This window comes from Ascidiella aspersa, chromosome 3 (genome assembly GCF_963924565.1).
Source record: "Ascidiella aspersa chromosome 3, kaAscAspe10.2, whole genome shotgun sequence".
Taxonomy (NCBI): domain Eukaryota; kingdom Metazoa; phylum Chordata; class Ascidiacea; order Phlebobranchia; family Ascidiidae; genus Ascidiella; species Ascidiella aspersa.
Window position 1 is genome coordinate 20,075,343 of NC_139449.1, and position 12,411 is coordinate 20,087,753.

The 12,411-nt window shown below is 35.5% G+C and overlaps 3 protein-coding genes across 4 annotated transcripts; 1 reads left to right on the forward strand and 2 right to left on the reverse strand.

Moving 5' to 3' along the window:
- Window positions 1–60: 60 nt before the first annotated feature.
- Window positions 61–2,456, reverse strand: LOC146160671 (uncharacterized). Its single transcript, XM_083384197.1, has one exon. The coding sequence runs from the start codon at window positions 2,369–2,371 to the stop codon at window positions 899–901; it is 1,473 nt and encodes a 490-aa protein (XP_083240323.1). The 5' UTR covers window positions 2,372–2,456; the 3' UTR covers window positions 61–898.
- Window positions 2,457–4,609: 2,153 nt separating this feature from the next.
- LOC146160672 (ATP-dependent RNA helicase DHX33-like) lies at window positions 4,610–6,610 on the forward strand. Its single transcript, XM_083383463.1, has one exon. It carries the CDS (start codon window positions 4,613–4,615, stop codon window positions 6,578–6,580), a length of 1,968 nt encoding a protein of 655 aa, XP_083239589.1. The 5' UTR covers window positions 4,610–4,612; the 3' UTR covers window positions 6,581–6,610.
- Window positions 6,388–11,610, reverse strand: LOC146160673 (deubiquitinating protein VCPIP1-like). Of its 2 annotated transcripts, none has more exons than XM_083383462.1 (11): window positions 11,443–11,610; window positions 10,771–10,893; window positions 10,539–10,672; window positions 10,325–10,473; window positions 9,958–10,133; window positions 9,731–9,895; window positions 9,384–9,661; window positions 9,129–9,312; window positions 8,889–9,052; window positions 8,541–8,772; window positions 6,388–8,477 (listed from the first exon to the last, which is right to left on the reverse strand). In XM_083383462.1, exons 1-11 carry the CDS (start codon window positions 11,506–11,508, stop codon window positions 7,233–7,235), a joined length of 2,916 nt encoding a protein of 971 aa, XP_083239588.1. In that variant the 5' UTR covers window positions 11,509–11,610; the 3' UTR covers window positions 6,388–7,232. The 2 variants fall into 2 exon arrangements, with proteins under 2 accessions (XP_083239588.1, XP_083239587.1); XM_083383461.1 differs by having other exon boundaries at window positions 10,325–10,479.
- Window positions 11,611–12,411: the final 801 nt, after the last annotated feature.

The window sequence follows — 12,411 nt, forward strand, 5'->3', positions numbered from 1 at the left end:
CTGCCTATGCACTTCCAGCCAAAGAGTGTTGGATGCACTTACATCAAATTTCTATTGAGTTTTACACCAAACACAAATAGAAACAGAGACGCTACAATTTAAATAAATATATATAGATGTATATGCTATTTTTCATGGAAACATTTAATTCACAAAAAGGACTTAAAACGGGCTATACTCTCTAACAGTAAACACAGGCACATCAACAAAGTATACTGGCCAATTTTAGATGTTTACCATGTCAATACAGCATTGTTTTACCTTATCAGTTGAACAATTAAAATATATATAATATAGACAAATGCAATTCAAAAAAATCAAAAACATATTGATTTAAAGTCAATTGGCGAAACTACGCAAACATTGTCCAACAATACTAAACATAGAAGTTACATTTTACGACAATAGTTTTTATTGATTTAGACCAGCAGCACAAAACCTTGGTGATATGGCATTATATAAGCAACATTTTTATTATGTAAGTATTTACAATATATAGATATACTCAAAACAATTATCACATTTAACATTTATTTGACAACAGTAATAAACAAGTTGTTGTAAGATGTTAAATATTTGCCTTATAAGCTGCAAAAAATATTTATTATACAATATACGTCCATAGGTAGCAAAAATATTGAAGAGAATAAATTGTTACAGTAAAAGAAAAGTGGTTTCCTTTGCTCATACAGTAAGCAAATTAAAAGTACAAAGCATTGAGTTTTCCTTTTTAAGTAATGGCAAAACTCATTGTTGGCCAGTACATCTAAATTAATTTGGCAGTTTGCATAATGTTACTTGCTTTTGAATGCTGGGAACAGCTACAAACGAACCTCCATGACCTGCAGCCACAGGTAAAGTTTAACCCCAAAAGTAGGGCTCCACTTTACACTAATATTTAAAAAAATGGATTTGTAGCTGATGGGGCTTGTGCTGGAGCAGCCATAAAAGGATTAGTTGCTTGTGCTTGCTGGAAAGGTTTTTGCCCTTGGTTACCCCAACTATTTTGTTGCTGTTGAACCATAAAAGGATTTCCAGCAGGTGCCTGCATCGTAGCTTGACCAGCAGTTTGCATGAACGGGTTTGAAGGAGCGGCATTCACTTGAGCAAAATGTTGCTGGGGCTGCTGCTGTTGTTGGACAGTTCCGAAATTCCCTTGTTGTACCGTACCAAACATTTGTGAGCCTTGTGATGTTGCAAAAGGGGTGGGTTGCTGATGTGCTTGAACAGGATTATAGTTACTTGTGGACATACCGTAATTTGGTGCACCACCAAAACCACCATTGTTCTGCGGTACATTGCCATAACCAGTCATACCATGGTTATTACCTCCAAAAGACATATTTTGTGGTTGTGAACCTACGTTAGGAAACATAGATGCTTGTTGGCTGACCGGTGCAGCCTGGTAGGATGATGCGGCAGAATAAGAAGGAGGTGACATTCCAAATACAGAGTTTATCTGAGTGTTGGAGCTTTGTGTTGAATAGGATGACCATCCTAAATCAGAAGTACCAGTGGCAGCAGTGCTAGGGGTTGCAATTGCACTGTTATCCATAGAAAACAAATCAGCCAGATCAGCATACTTATCAGCAGCTTTTTGTGGAGTTTGATTGGATGTTTGGTTTGTTGTAGTCATTACATTCAAGCCACCAAAACCTGGGACTGTCTGTGGCTGTTGTGAAGCTTGTTGACCAGATGTGAAGTCCCCAAAAGCATCAAAACCTGATGGTTTAGCTGAAAATGCATTTCCGAAATCTGCAAAACCACCGGCAGGCTGACTAGCGCTTGGTGCACCAAACACATCTGAAGAAAAGTCAGCTAGAATGTCTGTTTGGGCTTTTGGTGGTGCTTCAACTTTTGCTGGCTCTTGTTTATTGACTTGAATGGGTGTGTGTTTTTTTCCCAGAATTGTGGACAAAGGTTTAATTTCATTTGCTTTTTGTAACTCGTCAGTAATACTGCTTAAGGGCTTTGCAGCTTGTTCCGGTGGTATGTACCACTTTTTTTGTTCATATTTTTGTTCCATGAAATATTTTAACTTTGAATGGTCACTTCGCGATTCTGGTTTAGCTCTGGATCGCTCATCATATTTGCCCAAAAATATGTTTTTGCAATAATCATTCCCCCTAGTTTGTATGAAAGCAATTTCAGTTTGTGAAAAAGTTGCCATTGATACTGACTTGACTCTGTGAGGTGGATTGAGACCTCGTAAAATACCACCACATGACGTGCAAACAAAAGATCCAATGGTAACATCCACATAAGTTGGCCCTCTTTGGTCACACTCAAAGCACTTCTTGTTACACTCAATTTGTTGGATCTTTTTTAAAGTCTGTAAATGCTTTTCTTCTAGTTTTCTTTTAGATGTCATCTTGATGGTTGACGTCAATTTTCCTAATTTATACTGTGAAAACAACTGTTTTTTAATTTGTGGTAAACCTTTGAAAAAAACTTTATTTTCTGTAAATAAAATATGTTAAAAATCAGTCTTTTTTTGGAAGAGACATTTTAATTTGAAACAAATTATATTATAAACTGATGAGTAAGATTGTACAAAACTATCCTATATTAATAGGTAACAGGTTGTACAGTACACATTAATCTGCATTGTGTGGCAGTGCAAACATACATTTTTTTTTTGTTTTTAATATCCATGGAACACAAGTTGAAAATCACTAGTTTAAAATGATGACCGCAAGTTAGCTTTTTTATGAAATCTACCACGAACAGTTTAAATATGCCATCAAGATTGGCTTTATTTATTTAAGTTTAATAATAAGATTACAATTGTGTCGGCCTGTTGGTGTTCAAGTAAAATAATAAAGCCTAAATTCCAACTTCGTGCTGTTTCAAACAGGCCAAGAAAGTAAATAAACTGTTGTTGCGTGGTTTACTTTCATGCATTACTATAAACTTCCGTTTGGTGTGTCTGCAAATTTAAAAATATGCACTAAACAGGTAAAGTGGATTGTTAAGATAGTGTTTTCTGTCTAAATTATTTATTAGCCCTTCTTCAATGTTTATGTTTAATAGATTTAAGTTTTACAAGTTAACCAACCAAGGTATTTTCAACATACCACTGAAATACGCCAGGCACAAGTGTTTGTAGTCATCTACTAGCCAAATTCGTTTTTAGATATGACACATTACTGCTGAGCTTAAAATGTTTAGTAAACGGTAGCTACTTCTACACGATAACAAATGGTTGGTGGCCAAAGCGCAACAGACGTTCATTTGTTCGAGGCGTCGCCTTAAAAATTAAACGTCTAGTAGTCGTGATTGGAACGTGAACTATGGGCAGTGCAGAAGTGTTATCAAGTCAATAAAATGTTTCACAACAGAAAGGGACACTTTTGGTTGTGTTTTGTGAAACTTTACTGCTTTCCTGGTTAACAAACAAACTGTTGTGTATTCCGTGTGTAAGGTGCATATAACCAGCCATACAATCTTGTAGAATTAACAAGTAGAATAGCCTTAATCAAAGTCCATAAAAATTATGATTTCTATGGAGACTTTGGGATAACTAATCAATCAAAACTTTTCAGCAATCATGCGTAACAAATTTAGGGGCTTTACACCGTTAGTGTTCTATAATAATCTGTGTTGTTACACTCAAACACAGATTCTGTGTTTGTGAAAATGCGATTAAACTTCTTAATCCTAAGCTATTTTCCAATTATGAAATTTGAAAACATTATATTATTAAAATCACCCTACATTGCAAACGATTCAAGTGTTGGAAAATCTATAAACGTTTTACCTTATACACTACTGCTATTATTCGTTTTGTTATTCACCGGGAATTTTTTGTTTATTGAAAGTATAAATTGATCAATACAAGATATAGTACAACTTTATCTCTGGTAACATAAGCTATACACTGCCTACAATTTTTTTGTGGCCTATAACTAATTACAACTATGCCTGCCTTAATCAGGCGTAAACGGCTAAAGTAGACCTTAAAATATGTTTTTCTTCACCAGATAGTTAACAACCCTATAACATTTTTGTATAACAGTATACTAAATTTAATAGGATTATTGCAGCACTTCATAGAGAAGAGGACCTATACTAGATGTTTGTAAAAAAACTGTTTCACGAGCAGCACTACTCAACACTTAGGCATTTGTAACACATATTTGTTTTATTCTTTGAAAAGAATTGGGGCACTGGTCTATCCTACCAATTTTTTGTTACAGTAACGAAACGAGTTGATATAAGAAAAAAACAATACTAGGTCCACCCAAACTGGAACCCTAACCAGAAAAACAATAGCAATATAACCCCCTGGACAAAAATGTGATAGAAATCCAGGTTGGAAAGTAAGGCCTGCACGGTCGAATGCGATCAGCCGCGAAAAATTGCTTAAACGCGCAAAACTTACGTCACGCTAACAGTTTGTAGCATAGTACTCCATTTTCAGCTGTGCAAATTTCACAAATAACGTTATTACAGCCACGCAATTTCAAGCTGCAAAATCGTTTCCCCCGCGCAAAATCCAAAGTTTCCAACCTGGGTAGGAATCTAGACCAGTGCCCTTGTTTGTTGTTGTACTGATATTAAATCATCCTTGTTTATTTTTTTTAAATTTTCCTAAGGCTTTAAAAAAAATATGAAGCCGCTTGAAAATTTTCAAAACAAATTTACGGATTATCAACAAACCCAGTACCAGTTACCTATATATGGAGCAAAACAAAGATTTATAGAAGAAATCAAGAAAAATGATTGTGCCATTGTTATTGGAGAAACAGCAAGTGGTAAAACAACTCAAATTCCGCAGTTCATTCTTAAGGAACATCTAAACAAAAATGGAATGATTGCTTGCACACAACCAAGAAGGGTAGCAGCTATTACAATTGCAGAGCGGGTTTCAAAAGAGCTTGGTTCAGAAATAGGTACTGATGTAGGATACTGCGTCCGCTTTGAGGATTGTACAACACCAACCACAAAAATTAAATACATGACTGATGGAATGCTCCTCAGGGAAGCAATTGGTGACAAACTACTTAAAAAATATTCCTTTGTAATTCTTGATGAAGCACATGAAAGGACCATACATACTGATGTATTATTTGGCATTGTTAAAAATGCCCAGGCTGTCAGACGGAAATCTGGAACTATGACAAACCTAAATATTATTATTATGTCAGCTACAATGGACATGGACCACTTCTCAAATTATTTCAATAAAGCCCCAGTGCTATACATAGAGGGCAGGCTGTTTCCAATAAAACTTCAATATACTGAAGAGTCCCATAAAGACTACTGTACAACTGCATTGGCCACCCTGTTTCAGCTCCATCAAGTAGAACCTCCAGAAGATGACATCCTCATTTTTTTGACTGGCCAGGATGAGATTGAAGCAATGAGCGAGTCAATCAAGGAAATTAGTTTGGCTTTGCCAGGTGGGCTTCCCAAACTGCATGTTTGTCCCCTTTTTGCCTCTCTTCCACACCATCAGCAACTAAAAGCCTTCAAACAAACTCCCAAGGGCCATAGAAAAGTTGTTCTGTCAACCAATATTGCTGAGACCTCAGTCACGATTAAAGGTATTAAATTTGTAATTGACACTGGAAGAGTAAAGGCAAAAACGTTTCATCCTTCAAGTGGTCTAGATGTGTTGGCATGTCAGTGGATATCTCAAGCCCAGGCTTGGCAACGAGCAGGAAGGGCAGGAAGGGAAAGGCCTGGAGTTGTGTATAGACTTTATACTGAAGAAGAGTTCTTCATGCTCAGACAAAATTCAACTCCAGAAATCCAAAGATGCAACTTAAGTAGCACTATCTTACAACTGCTTAGTATTGGTATAAAGGATGTTGCAAATTTTGACTTCATTGATCCACCTAACAGACGATCGCTTAGTGTAGCATTAGAAGAATTAAAACTTCTTAAAGGAGTAGCTGATAATTCGTTTGGCATTCCAGAATTAACATTGCTTGGCAAAAATATGTCTAGTTTTCCACTGGAACCTAAACTGGCAAAGTCACTTGTTTGCTCAGTTAAGTATAATTGTGTCGAGGAAATGCTCAGTTTAATTTCCATGTTATCTGTAGAAAGTATTATGTACACACCCCACACAAAACGCGATGAAGCAAACACAGTTAGAAAAAAGTTTACCGCCAGTGAGGGTGACTTTGTAATGCTACTTAACATCTACAGGGCATTTAAACAAAACAAGGGTAACAAAACCTGGTGTTATGAAAACTACATAAACCTTCGCAACATGACAACAGTTTTAGACATAAGAAAGCAGCTGCGGGACTTGTGCCTTCGTGCAAAGGTTCCTGTGAGCTCCAGTCATAGAGACATGATTGCATTGAGGAAAAGTGCCGCAGCTGGATTATTTATGAATGCTGCTGAACTTCACCCAGATGGAACATACCGTGCAATCGACTCCAATCAGACTGTTCACATACACCCTTCCTCGTGTTTGTTTCAATCCAAGCCTGCTTATGTAGTCTTCAGCGAACTTGTGCAAACTACAAAGTGTTACATGCGAAACTTGTGTGTGGTCGATCCAGACTGGTTGTACGCAAGTGCTCCTGAGTATTTTGCGAAGAAACTCAAGAGCCACAAATAACGACTAAGTATTTCGTTTTTTATTAGGCAAATAAAAAGGAAAACAATGTAATTAAAGCATGGTATTTATAAATTGCTCTGCAGAAGAGTTTTTTCACAGCTTGCTGGAGTTGAAAAAAAGTCAAAAAGTAAATTATTAAAATTAGAAGGAAATATATGTTCAAATGATGTATAATAATTAATCAATAATAACAAACATGTTGTATAATAGTTTGCGAGGTTCAATAGGATAGATAATTTATAAAAAAAACATTAAAAAAATTATTGCTAGATACACTAGTCTTTTCAGCATTAAAAATAAAATTGACATTGTTAAAAAAACTTCATGAATATATCGGCTGTAGAAATATATTTAAAATTAAAAACGTAAAAATAAAAAATAACTTTGATCCAATGCATCGATTTCTACCATAAACGAAAAAAATTAACAGTAGGTTAATGACGGAAGTTTACTAAATTTTTCAATGGACTATTGGTTTTGGACTAGAATGTCAAGCATCCCTATAATGTGTTTTTATATGGATATGAACATGGTTAAAGACTGAAAAAAAATCACAGTTCGCATATACTCTATATTGCTGCAATAATAGTGACATGGACTTTGTACTGAAACATTTCAGTTTTTAGATTTTTTTTTTTTTACTCAAAAACTTTCAAAGCTTATTCTCTGCTTTAGAAATGTTTTTCATTGTTTTTAAAATCTCCTCCCGCTGACTATCAATTTCTTCAGCTGTCATTAAAGCAGGAACAGTATTCACAGTGAAATATCCAGGCGCAATTTTAGAAGGTGCCATTGTGGTAGGCAAATCAATATTGTCAATTTTCTCTTGTTTATCCACAACAGGCATAACTTCTTCTTGACAGATTTGTTTATTGTCTGCATCAATTTCCATGTCAGTTTCCCCTGATTGCTTGCTTTCCTGGGAAATAACCTTGGTAATATCTTTAGTTTTACTATCAACAGGGTAGTGCCCAGCTGGCTCAAGGCAGAGTTCAACTCTATCCATTTCAGAATTATACTGAAAGCGCTTGTCTGGTATCATTGGAAAAGTACAGTGGTTGCCATGTCTTAAGCCAATATCAGCTTCAAATTGTCTGTAAAAAACTCCCCCAGGTAGAAACAGATGCGGCTTTGTGCAACAGTAATCCCACATACTTGTAAAGCCACTGGACTCAAACTCTAGTTTAAATTCATTGAGATCCTGAAATAAAATGGTTCCATTGTCTTGAAGTTTTGTAGGTATTTTGTTTTCAGAATCATCCATTTTCTCCGGTAAGATTTCTACTTTAATCTGGTCTCCATTTTTCAGAATAATTTCACCACTTTCTGATTCAGTAAGTGCTTTAGGAGGATAGCCATATTTGAGAATTTGTTGATTATTAGGAATTTTGAAATGCATTGAAACTAAGCTTTTAAGTGTGGCCAAATTTGTGGTGGCAACAATTTTAAAAGTATCTCTTCTTCTATCAGACGTGGATATTTTGACCAACACTTTTCCATCCATGTTGCTTGGTGTGTTGTTTGGCACACTTGGTTTAAACGAACTTGAACTGCTGGTCTCAAGCTTAGTTCCATGCAGCAAAACATTATTCACTACAGGTTTAGTTTTACTGCTGATTTTTACCAAGTCACCGGACCCAATTTCATTTGTTTGCTTCTCATTTTCTTTATGTGATACATTTTCTTTATGTGATTGACCAAGTTTTGACCCTGTCATGTTACATATTGTCACAGACTTTTCCAGGTCTATAAGTTTCTGATGGAGACAATCAGATAGCTGTTCCACCAACTTTTCTGTGTCTGAATCTTCCGGAAAGTGTGTTTTTACGATTCTCTTGGCCAGTTCCAATGGTTGGCTGTTCAAGTCAGTGTTCTCATCCCCATAGAACATCATAGTCTAGAGAAGAGGATAAACAGCATGTAAAAAGTGCTAGAAATAACTAAAAATTCAATTTTGTACCTCAGCCTTAAAGGTATTTCCTTTCCATTGCAAGGTCATTGTAACTGGTTCAGGTATGTTGTCATACTCCTTGCCATCCCAGTAGTGCTTAAATTTACAGTTGCACTTGGTGGGTATTGTAGAGGGGGTGTCAGTGGCATCTCCATTGGAAAACTGGAAATTGCTGCTGGCCATTACTTGTCGTGTTGCACCATGCTTACAAACGGCACAATTACTAGTGTCTACTTCCAATCTGAATGTAAATTATTGATATGTTACTTCATTAAGTTAGTTTAACACTTTCTGTGTCGTAACTAGGAGACAGGAAATTTGATCTAACTTAGCAATAAATAAAGTATATATACTTGCCTGTCCAACGTTTTGTTGTACACACAAACCACTCCAAGTGATTGAAATGTGTACTTCTTGTCTACCTTAGGAACCTGGTGGCACTTGGTGACAAGATCATACAACTCTCCCCCTGGTTTTAGCATACTTTGTGAAACAGAAACTTCCATAATAGCCTTGCAATCCTTAGTGGAAAAAAAGCATTTACTTACACATCCAACATAAGTGAAGTAGCGCATATTTAAAGAGGAAACCACCCACCAGGCATTTTCTAATGCGTCCATCCCTGAATGCTGTTTTTGTGATGGAAGTCATTTGATGAGGTTGAATTAGGAAGTTTTTTGGAAAGTAAACAAACTGATAAAAATCCTCTACCAGTTTGGATGACACTTCGTGATGTTGAAGAAAAACAGATTCCATGGCTTTAGCAAGTTTAATCAAATAACTAAAACAGATGTTATAATTGCAATATTAAAATAGCGACTTGACATAGGTTTAAAAAAAAAATATATATACCTGATTTTTAGTTGTTTGCCTTTACCAATGGTAATGCTGTTGTCAGCATTATATTCTAAGTATCTCCCTCCTATTTCATGGGAAACACCCCAGAGATTAGGTATCAAACTGCTGGGAATTGTTGGATGTGGCTTTTCCTCTATCGGTACAAGAGGAACAAAGTGGTTATGAGCTTCCCCACTCCAAGCAATACAAATGGGTGACTTTTCTGGACATTCTGATGGTTCTATCAGAGCAGGAACAAACAAACCAGAATAATCACCAAATTTCTTCATGTTCTGAAAAACATGGGCATCAGAAATTTAAACACCTTTTTACAAGAATCTTTTTGGTTTTAAGTAACTTACTGTTGGGTTGTCAATGAGCATGATTGGACGTTTCAATGTGTTACTTAATGCAAAAATGTGTATATTTCCAAGACCACCAGTTATTCCTCCAGCATTGTTGTAAGGATCGGCTTCAGCTATCAACATATCCCACTCGTCTTCATCATGAAAATCTTTAAACAAATTCTTCACACCAAAAAAGTTATTAATGTATGGTTTGGACGAAAAAAAAAAACATCTATGCAAACCTTGTAATCTTGAAGTCTGGACTTCAAATGTGTCTGCAAATTTTTGCGCAGACCATGCCAAAAAAGCTCACGGCCAATGAGTGCTCTGGACGCTGCATGAACGAGACAGTGTCCATCACCATCAGCATGTAGTGGTATTAAATCAATATTTCCACCATTATGGGCTTTCACAGCATCTGATGATGTCAATGCAAATCAATAAAATAACTAAAAATCTAACTAAAAGCCAGAAATAAGACAAAATTCAAAGACAGCTAATGTAAGAACTTGTCTAAACAAAAACTTTTATTACTTTACACTGGATAACATTTTATCTGCATTGTCAACTACTTGGGCATAAGAAGTTAAATACCAAGATAGTGATTACCTAGAAATCCATTCAAATACTCCAAGCTTCCAGATATGTCTTTGCCAAACCCAGGTATTCCGATTTGTCCCAAAGGAATCTGAAAAGCTCTGTTACCCAGGAGTTTTCCACAATTAATGATTTCTGCATGCCCCAAATCAGTCAATAATCTTGGACTGAACAATATTATTTTTACTGTTTAATATTGCAGCTTTAAAATCATGAATGTTCATACTTTCCTTCCCGGTCCATTCCATACAGGGTGAGGAAAGGTGACAATATTTTGCATTGAAAGTTTGACAGGCCATTAACTCTTACAAATTCAGTTCCTTTGTGTGGCATTTTGAGACTTGTCATATAGCCTTTGACCTGTTATTAAATTAAGACAAAAATCTAGAAAATTGTCACTTAAAGGCAGGTATTTTACCAGAAAGCCCAAATTTTGTAAAATAGCACTAAAGTGTTACCATTTGAGCCAATTCATTTTGCTTGTCGACTTCACGGCGGTTTAAAACATCATTTTGTTCGTGCTCTTGTCCACAGGACGGACATTTCACAAGAGATGTTGTTGCAAAGAAATACAAAGTATTCTGAAAAAATATATATGTATTTTTAGAATAAACTGCAATGTTAGTACACCAGAAGCCTTTTAAAATCCATAGGCAGACAACCTAAGTTTAGTGCATGTCACATTGACTACACCTGTTTATGTTTTATTGTAAATTAACAGTGTTCAATCAAGTATATTTAGTAACTCTTGATGTATAACAATGTCAAGGTAATGGCACTTGTTTGTATGGTATAGCAAACGCCAGAATGACTCCGGTTCCACATTTCCATGTGACTATACACAACAGCAAACCCTACTTACTTTTTTATATGGTTTATATAACTTTTTATAATTATAGTTGGATGCAATTATGACTGTTAAAAACAAAGAAAACGCTACACAGTTTACTAGATAGAGTTGGTTAGACAAAGCTGACAGCAATCATTTGCTTTCAGGTGGTAATAAAAACAAAGTTTATTGTAGTATTTATCTGTTTCAACCCACTATCCGTGCAACTTACATAATTTACGTTACTCCAAACGTATATTATTTTGTTTATTTTACAAAACCTTTAAGTTAAACTTCTTACAGAGCATTCTTTATCAGGACATTTTCCACAGAAAGATTTATATTCTTCATTTAGATTGTTATTCATATTTCTTCGATTCTGCACGTCAATTTCATTATTATAAAAAACACCTTTAAAACCAAGAGTTTAAACTTTTCTAAAGGTTACTGACTTATCATAATGGAAATGGACATAATGGTGTATTGAAAAGAAAAAGTTCTAAATCGGGGTTTTCCCGATTTACCAATTCCCTGTTCGTTAAATATTGCGCCACAGCGAGTATGTCTGTCGTTGGAGAACTATAAAAAAGCATCTTTTACTTATACCATTCTAGAGTCTGGACTAATACCGAGGTAAATAAAGTAATGAACTACATTGAAAAAAAATACATATTCTACTGTAAGTTAGCAAACGCGCAAAAAAATGTAGCATAGGCTAATTTCAGGGGGTTGTTTTCGTGGTGTTTTAACAAAACAGCGACATTTAAGGCTTAGTCTTTGCACGGTTAGCCAACTAAGTACTAGTTAGAAAACGTATATTTAATAAAATACTCTCCTTAAAACATCTCGCGCCATTTTTATTTTACACGTTTGTATCTATAGGCCTACCTGAATATCCATAGGCTGCAATCAGTTTCCAATGTCACTGCATGGGTAGTTCAATCCGAAATAAGTGCAATAGATGGTTTTATGGAGCGTGAAATGAAATGTGATGAAGATAATTATGTTACCTTTTTTTTTAGTTTTAATCTACGTGGTCTTATATATCAGATTTGCGCAAAACGGCCCATTTTTGGCTGCACAACCTTCGTCAAATAAACGAAACCATAACATCGTGAGTTTAAAGTATTTACGAGATTGGAATAACGCAATGTTAGAATAAAATCAAGTTCGGATTAAGGCCTAAATAAGTAATCTAAAACTTTAGGTCGATAAATGACCTAGATTGGAATAAAACCTAAACGACGCGTCAGAATAAGACCAAAACCGC

Coding starts and splice junctions, on each gene's coding strand:
- LOC146160671 (XM_083384197.1), bottom strand. CDS start 2,371: ATGACATCTAAAAGAAAACTAGAAGAAAAGCATTTACAGACTTTAAAA.
- LOC146160672 (XM_083383463.1), top strand. CDS start 4,613: ATGAAGCCGCTTGAAAATTTTCAAAACAAATTTACGGATTATCAACAA.
- LOC146160673 (XM_083383461.1), bottom strand. CDS start 11,508: ATGAATAACAATCTAAATGAAGAATATAAATCTTTCTGTGGAAAATGT. Junction 10,480..10,538: donor GGAATGGACCGGGAAGGAAA/GTATGAACATTC, acceptor AATATTGTTCAG/TCCAAGATTATTGACTGATT. Junction 9,662..9,730: donor TGCTCATTGACAACCCAACA/GTAAGTTACTTA, acceptor CATGTTTTTCAG/AACATGAAGAAATTTGGTGA.